Source organism: Vulpes lagopus, chromosome 7, assembly GCF_018345385.1.
Source record: "Vulpes lagopus strain Blue_001 chromosome 7, ASM1834538v1, whole genome shotgun sequence".
Taxonomy (NCBI): domain Eukaryota; kingdom Metazoa; phylum Chordata; class Mammalia; order Carnivora; family Canidae; genus Vulpes; species Vulpes lagopus.
Genome location: NC_054830.1, coordinates 600536 through 614967, shown reverse-complemented (window position 1 = coordinate 614967; position 14432 = coordinate 600536). Strand labels below are relative to the sequence as shown.

The 14432-nt window shown below is 67.4% G+C and overlaps 2 protein-coding genes across 6 annotated transcripts; both read right to left on the bottom strand.

Annotated features, from left to right (window-relative positions):
- Positions 1-4437: 4437 nt before the first annotated feature.
- On the bottom strand, positions 4438-6004 carry FAM174C (family with sequence similarity 174 member C). The gene is made up of 3 exons (XM_041760426.1): positions 5692-6004; positions 5245-5361; positions 4438-4777 (listed from the first exon to the last, which is right to left on the bottom strand). Coding segments are annotated over exons 1-3 (408 nt in total). The 5' UTR covers positions 5982-6004; the 3' UTR covers positions 4438-4776.
- A 798-nt stretch (positions 6005-6802) lies between these two features.
- Positions 6803-12661, bottom strand: LOC121495798 (cold inducible RNA binding protein). Of its 5 annotated transcripts, none has more exons than XM_041763777.1 (9): positions 11671-12661; positions 10411-10531; positions 10223-10329; positions 9973-10111; positions 9788-9881; positions 9612-9682; positions 8242-9212; positions 7149-7279; positions 6803-6968 (listed from the first exon to the last, which is right to left on the bottom strand). In XM_041763777.1, the coding sequence occupies exons 2-5, from the start codon at positions 10511-10513 to the stop codon at positions 9796-9798; spliced, it is 435 nt and encodes a 144-aa protein (XP_041619711.1). In that variant the 5' UTR covers positions 10514-10531; positions 11671-12661; the 3' UTR covers positions 6803-6968; positions 7149-7279; positions 8242-9212; positions 9612-9682; positions 9788-9795. The 5 variants fall into 5 exon arrangements, with proteins under 5 accessions (XP_041619711.1, XP_041619709.1, XP_041619712.1 ...); XM_041763775.1 differs by having other exon boundaries at positions 9800-9881; positions 11671-12651; XM_041763778.1 differs by lacking the exon at positions 8242-9212.
- Between the last annotated feature and the right edge of the window lie 1771 nt (positions 12662-14432).

The window sequence follows — 14432 nt, the reverse complement described above, 5'->3', positions numbered from 1 at the left end:
TCCTGACCCGGACCCAATCCTAAGCCCCAGGCAACTGCAGGCCTCCGGGCCCCCAGCACTGCGGCCAACCCCCTCTTCACCTCTGCTTCCTCTTCTGGGAAAGGGAACCCGAGTCCTGACTCAGCTCCTGAGGGCGCGGGGCAAACAGTAGGGGCGGGACACGCGGCGGCCCTTTCCCGCTCATCGTGGCACCCAGAGCACGCCCGGGAAGTCAGCCCCCGGCGACGTCTGACAGGGCAGGCCGGCCAGCAAGGGCACTGCGGGGGGCGGAGGGCGCAGCTGAAGCAGAGGCCCCGAGAGCCTGACCTGTCCCGGGAGCGGACACTGCGCACCCCCGGGGGCTGCCTGCCGCCCGGGACGGGGCCTGTGCTCCCGGCTGTCCGTCTTCGTGCCCCCGCCTCTCAGCGGGCCGCTGGCAGAGGTACTGCGTCACCAAGGGCCGGCTGCAAAGCGGTGCCCAGCCGGGCTCCCCCTCTCTGGGCTTGTTTCTCGCGCCCAGGGCTGGCGAAGCGCGAGGCCCAGGAGGCAAGACCTCTTGAACCGGAGGCTCCCACGTGAGGAGTGACTGCACGTCCCTGCAGGAACCCGCGGAGACCCGAGCCTGGCCGGTTGACCCGCACCCCAGCCACGTGCCTCCAGCGTGCCCACCTGTGACCCGAGCTTCTCCTTTGCTCAGGCTGGACCCTGAGAGTCCTTCCCTTTTTCTTGCCATTAAAATTCTGCTCATCCATCAAGGCCTGTCCCTCCCCATGTCCCCCCCCCCCAACCACGACGAGGTGCTCAGTCCTCTGCCCTCCAGGGAACTCAGCCCGTCTGTTCCAGACGTTCTGGCTCCTGAGTTTTGTCCTCTTACCACACGTCGCCAAGCCCCAGGGTTGCCCCAGGGGGCTCCGCAGAGGATGGTGGCCAGGGGAGGCCAGGAGGCCCACAGAGGCCCAGGACTGGCCCAGCGTCACCTGGCAGGGCCTTCAAACTGACTCTCTGGATACCCCTGGAGGGAGGGCCTGGGTTCCAGCCACATGGGCCCTGCTCCACGCAGGCTGACCCAGCTGGCTCTCCGGAGGGCACAAGGGCGGTCGCTCCCAGTGGGGTCCCTTCTGGAGGACAGGACAGGCATGGAAGGAGGGCCAGCAGCCCAGGGGTGCCAGCATGCCCGGCCCAGTCCAGTGTCCTGCCTGACAAAGAGGGGCCTTCTGGGAGCTCCCTCTGTCCTCCTACTGGATGGGCCCTCACAGCTGGAGTTGGGGTCCCTTCCGTCAAACCCGGCAGGACCTGGACCTGCAGGGGGCAGGAGGAGCCCAGGCGGGCAGGGCACACCAGGCACAGGGACTGCCCGGCAAAGGCCCCGCAATGGGTCTGCTCATTTGCATGCAGGGGCCACCAAGGCAAGAGCCGCCACTGCCGCTGCCTGAGCGGATTTGAGCTGAAGCTCTGTTTTCCTTCTGTTCTTGTCTCTCTCTCAAGGTCAGAGCCAGAGCAGGGACAGGAACAAAGGCGCGCGTCCCCCATTCAACCTCTCTGCGCCCGCCGGCCGCTCCTGGAGGAGGGGCTCTGGGGAGGGGAAGGCAGGGCAGCTCTGAGGCCTGGCCCCGGGCAAGGTGGGGGTGGGGGCACAGCACCGGCTGCCCAGCGCCCCTGGGGACTCCTGCCCTGCTGGGGGCCGCCCTGGGCACCTAAGAGGCCCTGTGCCCCCCAGGGCTGGCGGCCCTCCCAGCCTCCAGGCGCAGCCAGCAGGGGGTCAGCTGGGGCCAGGGGGCATTCTGGAGTAAGCTTCCCCTGGAGTCAAGAGTCAGCGATCAGGTTCCCTCTGGGGACAGGGGCCAGTCCTGGGTTCGAGGCTGAGGCAAGGTCAGAGGTCACTCGGGGTTGGCCGTCTGCCCCAGGCCCAGATCCAGAACAGATGGGGGGGTCTGTCCCTGTCCACCCTGGTCCTGGGGGTCGGCCCCAGACTTGGGGAGGGTCCTGTTCAGGCCAGGCCCAGACTTGGCTCCCAGCCTGTGTCTAGCACCCCCGGCGCCCTGGCCCAGCACCTGCCGCCTGCCGCCCACTGACCCGCAGACCAGCGCCCACCACCCGCAGCACGTCGCTTGCCACCCTGGCCCGCGGGGTGAGTCCCCCGGCTTGGGATCAGCGTCCGGCGCCCTTTCGCCTTCGAAGGCCACGGCGCCAGGGAGGAAGGTAGAACGATGCAGAAGTTCCTCGGTGAAGGATGAACCAGGCCCACCCCGCCTCCTGCCCCGGCTCTGGCAGAAGCCCCGGCTGGCCAGGGGGCGGGTGCGAAGACCCGGGGAGCCCGCAGAGGAGGCCCCTGCGATCCTGGGAGGACGCCCCGCTGCACCCCGGCCCGGGCCGGCGCCCAGGTCAGCCTGGCTGTAGGACACCCCTTTAAGGAGCCCGAGGCGCCAGCTCCCACCCACCTCGTTTCCCGGACCGACAAGTGAGGCCGGGCTCGGGCAGGAGCCAGAAACCCCGACCCGGGCCCTGGCCGCGCCGTGTGTGCCGCCTGCCGCCGTGGGGAAGTGGGGTGCTGGGAGGGGCGAGGGTCTGTGCACCCCCAGCTGGCACGAGCTGGGGCTCCGCAGCAGGGGACAGCGCCGCCTGTCCTCTGTACATCCCATACGTGTGGCCACGTGCGTCGTGCACCGCGCCCACCTGAGTGCGGGAGGTGGAGGAAGGTGCTGGAAGCCGCCCGGGGCCGCCCGCTCCCACGCAGGGGCCCGGCCCGCGGCGCCTTTCATCTCCGGCTGACAGGCGGCTCCCGGCTTTCAGCCGCTGAGGACGTCCCGCTAACCGCTCCCGCCGGGCCGAGGCTGCCGATCCGGGCCGCTGGGCGGGGCACCCCACGCAGCCCACGCTGCCCACGGGCTGGCTCAGCGCAGCCGGGCTGGGGCGGGGGCCACTGGTGCTTTCCCAGCTCCAGCTCTGGGTGGCAGAGCGCGGGGTCTCTCCTGACCTCATTAGGGTAATTAATGTGCCTTTTGAAGCTCAAAAAACCGCTCAGAGCTGCGGGAGCGGGACGCGGATCACGGGGCGAGAGCGCTGCGCACGGCGTCTGCTCGCCTGTTAAGAGCGCGTCCCCATGGGTCGGAAGCAGAGACAGGGGACAGACTGGGGGACAGACGGAAACGCAGACCGAGTGAGAGAGGCCGGGCCGATGGATGGAGAAAAACCATCGGGAGGCTCCGAGTCAGAAAGACACAAGGACAAAAATGCAGAGACAGAGACCCGCGGTGGGAACAGACGGAGGAAGAGTCCGAGTGGGCGGGTGTGACCTGTCCGGGTCTCCCAGGGGCTCTGGCTTCACTTTGAGCTTCCCCACAGAACCCACTGGACCCTGAGTGCAGACCCTCCCAAACAGCAGGGCGGGAGCAGCAGTCAGGGAGGACTTCCTGGAGGCTCCAGCTGGCCAGCAGGAGAAAGGGGAAACGTAAGCAGACTCGGGGTGCAGAGGCCAACAGAGGTGCCGAGGGCAGCGACCCCAGCTGCAGAGGGCGCCCACCAGCTGGACGTGCGGGCGACGGCTTCTCTGCACCCCGGCAGCAGGCAGGGAGCGACACTCCCCGCAGGGCCGTGGGTGGGCCCGTGGGGCTGACAGCAGCGCAGCCCCTGCCGGCCGCGGGGGCGAGGTGGCAGTCGGCTGAGCCTCTTGCCCCCCAGCTTGGACCGCCGGGCTCCAGCGCAGGAGGCGGCCACACCGCCCGCAGCTCCGGAGCCCCTGCGGCCCGCAGGGAGGAGGCTGCGTGGCACAAGGCTGCCACCTGGTGGCTGCTCCTCACAGCGCCGCGGCTGCGCTGCCTCGGGCCAAGACCCTGGGGAGCCTCCAGGCCGAGCAGCCCCTCCCCCCAGACTCCCCACGACCGATCGCACGGAGGGTGGGGGGTGTCAGCCCAGAACCGCCACCTGTCCGGGAGCAGCAGCTCACGAGGGAACCAGGCCCACGGGGAAACCCATAAACTCGCGGGGGCTGGGAGCTCAGGTTCAGCACAGCTCCCACAGGAGCGCTGTGGGGGCCTTGGGGGCACAGGAAGCTCCAGCCTCCCTCCACTATTGCCCCAGAGCTCAGTGGGAAACACCCCCAGGTGCCGGGTGGTGAGCAGGGTCAGGCGGGGTCACCGGGGGGCGCAGCCTGGAGGGGCTCCAGGGATGGAGCCCCTGCACATGGGCTTTGACCGGCAAACGCAGGAGCTCCCCTGGGCTTTGGGGCACAGGCCGGCAACGCCTCTATCTGGGCGGGTGAGGCCAGGGCTTCCCCAGCTCCCCGTCTATCTTGGGGGTTCCTCACTGGACCCCTGGGGCAGCCAGGGACAAGCCCAAGGAAGCCCGGTTTGGTCACAGATGGGAGACTGAGGCACAGATGGAGCCCTGCTCTGTGGCGCACCCACCGCCTGTGTGTGGGTCTGCGCACCGGGTGGGGCCTGTGCAGAGTCGAGGTCCAGCTACCGAGCCACTGCTGCCTTTATTGTCACCAGCACAGCGGGACAGCTCCCAGACAGCTCCCAGACAGCTCCCAGACAGGTCCCTCAGCCCGCCCCGTCCCCCGCAGAAGTAGAGTGACCCAGGCCACAGTCCCCCAGTCTCTGAGGCCGTGTGAGGCTTCCGGCGCCTCTGATTTGCACGCAGCATCCTGCACGGCGGCGTCCGGGTGAAGGGCCGGCGCTCTGGGAGTCTGCAGCAAAGCCAGCAGGAGGATCAGCGGGTGCCGCACGCCCCCGAGCCCGTTCCGCCTCTTGTCCTCTCCCTGGGGCTTCTGGAAAGGCCGCCTCCTGGACTGGAGCATCTGGGGGTGAAGGTGGGGTGAGACCCCGCGGTGCCTGGGGCTCCCCCTGCCAGTGACCAGCAGAGACCTGCGCTGTCCAGCGTTCCCTGGAGTCCGCCAGGCCCCCCTCCCCAGCCCGCGGGGCCCCACCAGACCGCGCCAGGCAGGGGGTTCCCCGATGGCACCAGCGCCGCCCCCGCGGGCCCGGCAGGTCAGAGCAGCGCCCCGCCCGGTGTCCCGGCCTCCCGGCCTCCGAGCCTGCGCCCTGTCCCGGAGGGCGGCTCGCGACTGCTCGGGCCGCTGCTGCCTCCGAGCCTCCTCCCCGCCGGGGCACAGGGCCCGAGCCCGAGCCAGCCCCTCGGCGGCCCCACGACACTGTCCCCGACACTCATCCTGGCCTCCGGGTCGGCCGGGGCAGGCCTCGGGGGCTGGCGGCCCCGCCCCCGACACGCGCGGTTCCCGGGGGCCTGCAGCGAGGGCCGCGCTACCATCTCAGATTCCGGGTCTCGAAGACGATCTCCTCGTCGCTGTCCAGCGACGCCATGTCCGTGGGGTCGTCGGTGTTGGCCAGGAGGCCGTACCTCCTCCGCTGCGGCTTCTTCAACCTGCAGGCGGCCGCGGCGAGCTCAGGGCCGGCGTCGGGTGCGGCCACCCCGCCGGCTCCCCGGCTCCCCGCCGGCCGTCCCAGCCCCCCGCGCCCCCCGCGCCCCCCGCGCCCCCCGCGCCAGCGACCCCGGCGCCGCTCGGCCCCTCCCCGGGCCCCGCAGAACCGAGGCGGCGCGCGGCCTGCGCGGGGTGACGCGGGGCCGCCGACCCGGAGGGAGGGGCCGCGCCCGGGGTCCCCCCCACGCCCCGGCCACGGCGCCCCGGGGGCGGGGCCCGGCGCCGCCACGTGAGGCGGGAGGCGCGCGAGGACTGGCCGGCGGCCGCCGCACCTGAGCGCCCGGATGAGGAAGTAGAGCGCGGCCAGGCCGCTGAGGCCCGTGAGCACGTAGAAGAGGCGCAGCAGCGAGGAGCCCGGCGAGCCCGGCGGCCGCGCGTGCGTGCTGTTGTGCGGCGAGCCCGGCTGGCTCCCGTTCGTCACGGCGGGCGACGGCGACAGCGTGGCCTGCACCGGGCGCGGCGACGGGGGCGCGGCCTCCGGGGCCCCGCACAGCAGCGCCGACAGCAGCAGCAGCAGCAGCGGCAGCAGCGGCGGCGGCGGCGGCAGCACGCGCGGCCCCATGGCCCGGCGGAAGCGGAGCCTGCGCCCCGCCCCCCGCGCCCGTCACTCAGCGGCGCGGGGGCGGCCCCGGCCAATGGCCCGCGGGGGCGGGGCCTAGCGCTCGCGGAGCCCCGCCCCCCGCCGAGCGGATCCTCGGGCGCTTCCGGGCGGGGCCCACAGGCGCTGCGGCCGCCGGCTGCGCGCGCACCCCGGGCTTCCCCCGCCCGCGGACCGAGGCCGCCGGGCGCCCTCCGCTCCTCCCTGTGGCTAGCACGGTGGGGTCCGAGGCCGCGCGGCCTGCAGCCCCCAGCCCGCGCGGAGTGCTCCCCCGGCTCTCCTCCCCCTGGGAGAGGGGCTGTCCAGCTAGTGGGGGGCATCTGGCTCTCCGCAGGGGCCGCCCCCACCCGTGGGAGGACTCGGGGCTCCCTGCTGCCGCCGCCACCCTCCCCGCCCTACTGAGAGTGGAGGGGAGTGGCCCAGGACTAAGGCATCCCAACCAAGGGTCAGCCCCAATGCTCTGCACCCCAGAACCGGGCAGGAGGCAACCAAACCCAGAACGCAAGCTCAGGCAACACAAGATGGGAGACTGGGGGGCACTCTGCCAAGATCCTGGAAGAGAGGTGCCCACCTGACATGAGGCGGCCTGGGGTCCACCACCATCTCTCGGCCTCACTGCCCATCAAAACCTACAACCACTGCCCAAGGAGACAACAAAGTGACCGGGTGGTCCTGGCTTGGGTCCAGCTTGTGCCCTGAACAGAGGCCAGAGAAAGGCTTTCTCTAGCAGACAACTCCCCACCCCAAACACCCCACGGTCGCACCCCAAGCCAAACTCAGACTTCTGTGTGGACACACCAGCCCTTTATTCAAATCCAACTTCCAGGTCCTGCTACCGACGAGGGGGAGAATCAGGGGGAGAACCAGATACGTGTGGTGCCAACTGCCACACACCTGTCCTCCCGGAGCATCGTGAATCCGTGCACCTCAGCCTCCCCAGTGAAGTACCTGCTGGAAGACAAGAAGCAGGGGCGGCGTAAAGGAGAGCTGGTACCGGCAGAGGGCCCCAGAACGCAGCCTCCAGCTGGTGTCACAGTAGAGCAGGAGACCAGGAAAGGAGAACCCACCGGGTGGGCCAGGCACTGTCAGGGCCAAAGGGCCTCAAAGCACCCACCCCATGATAGCACTTACAGGTAGCATGGTGAGGACAGATAGCCGTGCCTCTGGCTCTGGCTTCCAAGTGAAGTTCCTCCTGGGACAGGGACCCCAGGTCATCGCTGCTCTCTGGCCACCCTTCCAAGTCACACTGGCTTCCCTTCAACCTGCCAAAGCAAAGAAGCGTTATGCCCAGTGTCCCAGCCACAGCTCGTGTCTGCCCCTCCCCACCTCCCCTGAAACCATCCACAGCTCCTAGAAGGGTCTCAAGCTAGTCATCGGGGCCATCCTGGCAGAGGCCCCGTCCCAGGCTGGCGTGCCCAGGGTGGGCCTGCGCCTTTCAGATGGGCCAGGCCACGTTCCACCCTAAAGCAGAGCCAGCTACCCAATTGGGATGGAGCTGCTTAGAGAAGAGCGTGGGCTCTGGGAAAAACTCATGGCGGCAACAGACATCAGAGAAAGCTAGTGAGGAGCCTGAGGTAAGGAGGTCTGGAAAAGACGGTCAATTGATGAACAAAAATTCCAAAAGGCAGGGCGTTCGGTGGTCTCCAATCCTGCTTACGGATCGAAACTACTCTTGAGGCGTGACTGCCCAGGCCGCTCGCCTGGCTGCAGGCGGGGAAAGGCCAACGGCCGAGGTCTGACTTTAGTGCTAGCTTGATTTAAAAAACAAAAAACAAAAAACAAAAAAAAAACAAAAAGAAAAGAAAAATGGAGAAGGAAAAACAGTCAAAGGAACATTCCCCAGGTACATAACTTTACTTTCAAATGAGCTCTTGACAAGAGGAGGGATGCGGACACGAGCAAAAGGAGTTACCTCGAATTACAGGGCTATTTCCACATATGAGCTAGCCAAGGGAGCAGCTTGCGTCTCAGAGGTTTCTGTTGGGCGCACAACACTTCTGTCCTCCGAGGGGCTGCAGCTTCCATAGGCTAGCGGTGAAAGCTCAGAACTTGTAAAGCAACAGCAGAGCTAGCTAACGAGCCGGTCATCCTGTGGTCGCCCAGGGACACTGCCTGCTGTCCACTCTCTGGCCGACTTCTGAACTAAGGCGGTCCGGGTCAGCGTCACGTGCCCGAGTGTCCACCGCCCCTGCTAAGCTGCCCACCCCGTCACCCACCTTCTCACCTGACCGGGACCAATGGCAGTCGGCTGTCACAAGGGGCCCGGCAAGAGTCCGTCTATCCTGCCTTCCCTGTCTAGCTCTGCAAGGGCCTCAGGCAGGACCCGCAGACCGCCTTCTCTAACTGCTCTCTGCTCAGTTCCGACTGCCTCGAACCCGTAGCAGGGAGTGTGTTGTGCAATGAAAGGGAATTGTCAGAGCAAGGTTCATTTCAGACGGTCTTTTAATCGGCTTCGTAAAGCCAAAGAAAACTGCGTACAAGAATTCCTTAACCACTTCAAATACAACATCAATGGGATATGCATACGTCTTCCAGTAAAAAAGGACAATATAAATAAACATTTTCAAGAACCTCTTGAGGGGACGTCTGCAAGTCTACTGTGGGTCATACACAGCACAGAAGGGCCGCACAGGCCAGGCCCAGGGCAGCCAGGGCACCTCTGCTACTACTGCCCCAGGATGGGTCCTACCACGCTACACTCAGAAACGTTACACAGAGTTGGAAAAAAGCCACAGCTTGCTCAGCTTCCGACAAAAAGCGGATTCAGAGTCCGTTCAATCTTAAGAGAAGTGAATTGGGGCACCCAACTTCACGGGCCTGACCCCACTAAAAAGAGAAACAAAAAAGGCAACACAACCAAAACCAAAACCCACGCAACCCCCAATGATTTCCTAAAAAACTTATGGCTCATGGTAAAAACAAAAAAGGAAAATCTGAAGTGCTCTTCAAAACGTTTTTAAAACCCTTAAAAACAGCGCTTCTTTAAAAAGAAAAGTCTAGTAATGAGGCCATCTGGGGGTCAGAAGCAGTCAGGCTGTGTTTGACAAGATCAGAACCGATAAGACTACAAAAGTGGGGTACAAGGAGGTGTGTTCACTACACATTAACGATTCAGCGAAGCTCCCAAAATCTTTAAATATACAGCCATTGGAAGGACGATCTTGAGCAGGAAGGATTTTTACTCGTTGTGTGTAGCTGAGAACAAGAAGCAGGTACAGTGTAAAGGCACTGAAGCACGCGACAAGATGCAGCATTCCACGCCCGGGTCCAGACCTAGAGGGCTTGGCCCCGCAGCCTGGGGAGTAACCAACCCCCCCCAACAGCGGAGGGCAGGGCGGCGGGCCGGCGGCCGCACATGCACTGATGCTGGCTGCTCAGGGGGGCCCTCACTCTCCCTTTCCTTCTTTGTCAGTCTGCTTTTGCCTTTACGTTTGGTGGTAGAAACCGCTGCTGGCACAGACACCGAGAGGGCAGTCTCGTCCCTTACGGGCCAGCACAATGACAAAGTCTGAGCGTCGCTCGCGGAGGGCGCCAAGGCTTACTGAGCTCCCACCGCAAGCCCCGGCAGCACGGTGCCCTTGGAGCGTGACTTACCGTAACTGTCGTAGCTGTCTCTGTAGGACCCGCCCGAGCTCCGGTCACCATAGCCACCACCTTGACTCCGGCTGCAAGAAAGACACTTCAAGCTACTCACACCATCTGCGACAACAGAGCCGCCTTGCCCTGCGCCGGCATCCAGCGAGAAGCCTCCCGCACACCCTGGGCAGGACCTTGGCTGTCACCTGCTGTAGTAGTCTCTGGAGCCTCCATAGCCCCCACTCCTGGACTCAAACCGGCTCCCCCCATAGCCTCGGTCCCCTCCTCCTGCAGAGAGGGACAAAGAATGAGCACTGTGGCTACCAGCCATGTCCCCACCATGTCCCTAAAGGCCACAGGCCCTGAGCATAGCACTCACCTCTGGAGAATCCACGGCCCCGGCCCCGGCCCCCTCGGAAGAAGCCACGGCCCCCAGCAGAGCCGCCTCGATACCCGCGGGATCGGTTGTCAGACGACTTCCCAGCCTGGTCTACCCGGATCTGTCGCCCGTCCACAGACTGGAAACCAGAGATTTGCACGGGTTGGGATTTGCACGCCGTCCCTCAGGGATGTGGGGTTCCCGCACTGCAAACCCGGACCTCCTGCACCTGACAGCAGCAGCCCCTCACCTTCCCGTTCATGGCCATCATGGCATCCTTGGCATCGTCGATGTTCTCAAAGGTGACGAACCCGAAGCCCCGTGATCGCTGGGTCTCCCTGTCTTTCACGACCACCACTGCACAGGAGAGATCTGCAGTCTGCACTCAGTCCTCCCCACGGGCAGCCTGCGCCGCCCCCAGCCCAGCACCAGCCTCACCTTCAGAGATCTGTCCGTATTTTGAGAAAACCTGCTCCAGCGACTGCTCATTGGTATCAAAACTGAGCCCTCCAACGAAGAGCTTGCCTTCATCTGATGCCATGGTGGCCTGCGGCAAACACTGTTGAAATCCTCACTGAGATCCTCTGGGGGCTTCACCGCCCAGTCCCCGTCCCTGTCCCCATGCCCAGTCCCCGTCCCTGTCCCCATCCCCGTCCCCGCAGCCCCTCACAGAAAGGACGCTGGCTTGCTGGGGGAAGGCTGGCAGGCCCTTACTGCCCTCTCTGCCGCCCCTCCACCTCTTGCCCCTACTCTGCATGACCCAGCTCCGCCCCCACACTGGGGACTCCCCGAGGGCTCCTCCACCTCTTGCCCCTACTCTGCATGGCCCAGCTCCGCCCCCACACTGGGGACTCCCCGAGGGCGGGAGCCCGGCTCTGCAGCACTCCTCAGTGCCGCCCTGGCCGTGGGGCCCCGCAGCTTCAGCCAGGCCGAGGGCCGCAGGGACGTGTACGGCCGGCGTCGGCCTCCGTCACCGGCGGGGCACACATCGGGTGTCCCCCTTCGTGAGCAAGGGCCTAGAGCCCACCCTGACCACCGGGGCGGGGAGGGGCAAGTGCTTGGTCCACAGTGTAGGGCGCCTGTGAGGGCTGGGGGGCTGGGCACTGGGCGCGGGGCGGGGGGCAGCCCGGGGCCTCGACCTGGAGCCCGGCACGTGGGGCGGGTGCCAACTCGGGCCGACTCTGTACGGGCTGGGGGAGGCCCCGCCGCAGAGCTCCGGAAACGGGCCAGAGCGCACTGCGGACTGCGCCACTCGGATCCTAGCTCGGGGGACTCGGAGGGCGCCGGAACTGCGCTGCCCTCGCGCGACTGCAGCGGGGAACCGGGAGCGGCGGCCCAGGCCACGCAACGTGGCCCCGCCCACCGCCGCGCGCATGCGCCCCGCGCACGCCCTGCGCCACTCCATCCGGGCACCCGGCACTCCCGCCATTTCGCTGGGCGCAGCCTCGCGCTCGCAGCCGCCATTTTGCGGTGGCGTCCCGCTCGCGGAGGGCCAGACCCGAGGGAAAGACGCCCTCCGGACACAGCTTGGCCCGGTGTCCCGCTGCCCATCCGCCGCCGGCGGGGCGGACTCCACCCCGGGCCCGCCCCGGCACCGCCCCCTCCCAGGGGCGTGCCGCCGCCGTCCCGCCTCCTCCGGCCGGCCGCAGGCCGCTCGCCGCCCCGGGCCCGCGGAACCGGCGCCGCCAGGGCCCTCACCACTGAGTCGGGAAGGTCCCTGGCGCAGGCGGGAACAAGGCGCAGCACAACGAGCCAAGCCTCCTAACGCGCGAGTGAGGGGGGGCCGCCGAGCGCCCGGCCTTATGTACGCCGCCGCGGGTCCCCGCCCCCTGCCCCGCGCCAGCCAATCCGTGGGCTCGGCAGCCGCAGCCGCACTTCATATTCATGAGTCGGGGGCTGGGCCTGCCCTGGCTCCGCCCCCCTCGCGCGCTCGCGGCCGCCGGGAGCGCTAATTGGCGGGCACGCGCCCTGCCCGCGACTAGGGGGCGGGGCCGGCGCGCGGCGGGGCGGGGCTGACCCACTTCCGCACGCCCGCCCCCAGCTCCCCTCCAGGCCCGCGGCGGGGAACAAAGGGGCCTCTGGCTGCTGCGGGCCCAAACCTGACGGAGATTCCCCTGGTGCTGCTCCAACTCCGACCTGTGCTGTGCCCCGGCAGTCGCCGCCAACCCCCGCCGGAGCCCCCGCACCCCAACAGCTTTCTGATAGACTTGCGCACATCACCGACCTTCAGGCTCCTGAACACACCACTTCGTGTCGTCGGCCTCGAGGCCCACGCAAACCCCATGAGTGAGACAACCCCACGTGCATGGACCCCAGTATTCGCCAACTCTGGGGCACCCCAATTTGGTGCAGCCTGCTTTGCCTACAAGCCTCCACCAGCACCTACACCTCATTTCCACCCCGACCCTGACTTCTCCGGGCTTGGTGTGGTGCTCACACCCCACACTCACCTAGACACACACTTCTGTACTTTCCAGCTCTAGACAGCAGGCGGACCCCACTCTGGGCACCCAACCTCACCCCTGGGGCCAGCACTGCGCCCCAACATTCGTCTCACCCTTGGCCTCCCCTTCAGCAGGTGCTCCTGCCTGCTGCCCGCACACAGCTGTGCTGGCTAACGACTCAGTACCCACCGTGGGGCGAGCCATGCTCTCTCCTTCCCCCGTGGCTTTTTCCTGTTTGGGGTTTCCAAGATCTCTAGTATCAGGAGAACCAGCTTTGTGGGGACCCCGACTCCCACGATTGCTCCCGGGGAGTCCCAAGGCCACCATCTGCCCCCGCTGTGCAGGCTTTGCTTTACGTCGCCTCCCATGGCCCTGGAACCCCTCTGTGGGGTGGAAAAAACTGTGGGGTGCAGAAGGGTTCTGCACGCCGGAGCCCTGCTCTAGAAAGTCTGCAGGGGGCAGACCCTATGCAGAAGACTTGGGGGTGTTTGGGAGTAGAGACCTCCAGGCCCACCAGAGACTTCAGACTTACTCCCACCCCAGGGGCGTCTGGCTGACAAAGCAAGGGCCACAGGCACAAACACGGTCTCCAGTGACCGGATCAGTGGGATGGCCTGAGCTCAGGAGCCCCCTCCCCCAGAGCAGCTCATGACTCACGGCCACCCCCTCTGCACCTCACCACCCCGTGCCACCCCTCCCTTACGACTCCCGTCACAGGCGGCCTGCTGCTGCGTCAGCCTCTCACGCAGGGTGGTTATTAAAAGGAGCCGAAAGAGACCTCAGCTCCCAGCTCCCTGTGCCTCCCGAAGCCGCGGGGGCGTGGGGGGGTGGGCGGTGCTGCCGGAGGTGAGCTGGGGCCAGGTAAGCGCCCCGGAGCGCCTCCCCGCCACCCTCCCGTGTGCTCCGAGCTCCGGCCCGGCCCGCCGTCCCTGCAGCCGGTGGCCCAGCAGCATCCCGGCCCCGCCGCCACGGCTCGCACTTCCCAGGCGGCTTCCCCTGGTTTTGTGAAGCGCTCGCCCCGCTCCTTCATTCATTCCCTCATCCCGCCAGCACACGCTGATTAAACGTTTACTACGATCCCGGGGCTGGTGCTGGGTACCGGCCTCCAGCGTACCCACGGCTGTCCCGGGGTCCCCTCACCGAAAGGACCCCGACCTGGGGGCACCTGTCGCCAGGTGCGTCTGCTCTGGGCATTGTGTGCAAACCTGTGCTTGCGTGTCTGGCGCCCTGCCTGTCTCCCTACCTGCGGTCCCCGTGGTCCCCTGCACCTGTGGGTGCGCGTGGGGCGCTCTCGGGGGTCTGGGACCACCTCCCCTCCACCGCGGCGGCGACCGCGGCGCCCCGCTCTCCCCGCGGACACGAGGGGGCGCTGCGGCCTCGCTGTCACCAGCCGGGGGCTCCGGTCCCGCCGCGCGCTCCAGCGTGGGACGGGGTCCTGTCCCGCCCCCAGGCCCGACCCTGCGCCGCAGCCCAGCCGCCGGCACGGGTGGGAGGCGGGGGTGCTTGGGGAGGATGGGGAGGATGGGGAGGATGGGGCTCAAAATAGCCGCGGGCCCGGGACAGGCTGCTATTCGCGGCCTGGACGCGCCGCGCTCGCCGCCTGCCCGGCGGGACGGGGATTAGGCCGGGACGTCCCGGCCGGCGCGCTCCGGGTCGAGCCACGTCTCGCAGGGCGGCCCCGGCCCGCCCGCCCCTCCCCCCGGCGCCCCCCGCGCCCTCCCGCCGGCCGGGCCCCTGGACGCCGGGTCCTCCCCCGACCCTGGCTAATGACCGGGCGGGAGGCGGTAATGAGCGTCTGGGCCCCGGACGGGCGTTGGCCGGGATGAAAGGCGCGTGTGTGGGGGGGAACCCTCAGGCCGCGTAATTATCGCCCCCTCCCGGTGGCGGGGCGGGGGCCGGGCCGTGCACCTGGCGGCCTCCCGGCGGGGGCGCGCACTGGGGCCGTCCTGGCAGCGACGCCGGCCCGCCCGGTCCAAAGCCGGAGGGCCCAGAGCCAGGGTGGGGGAAGCGGAGCCC

Coding starts and splice junctions, on each gene's coding strand:
- FAM174C (XM_041760426.1), bottom strand. CDS start 5,981: ATGGGGCCGCGCGTGCTGCCGCCGCCGCCGCCGCTGCTGCCGCTGCTG. Junction 5,362..5,691: donor TTCCTCATCCGGGCGCTCAG/GTGCGGCGGCCG, acceptor GGCCGCCTGCAG/GTTGAAGAAGCCGCAGCGGA.
- LOC121495798 (XM_041763774.1), bottom strand. CDS start 10,513: ATGGCATCAGATGAAGGCAAGCTCTTCGTTGGAGGGCTCAGTTTTGAT. Junction 10,112..10,222: donor TGATGGCCATGAACGGGAAG/GTGAGGGGCTGC, acceptor TCTGGTTTCCAG/TCTGTGGACGGGCGACAGAT. Junction 9,683..9,799: donor TCCAGAGACTACTACAGCAG/GTGACAGCCAAG, acceptor TCTTTCTTGCAG/CCGGAGTCAAGGTGGTGGCT.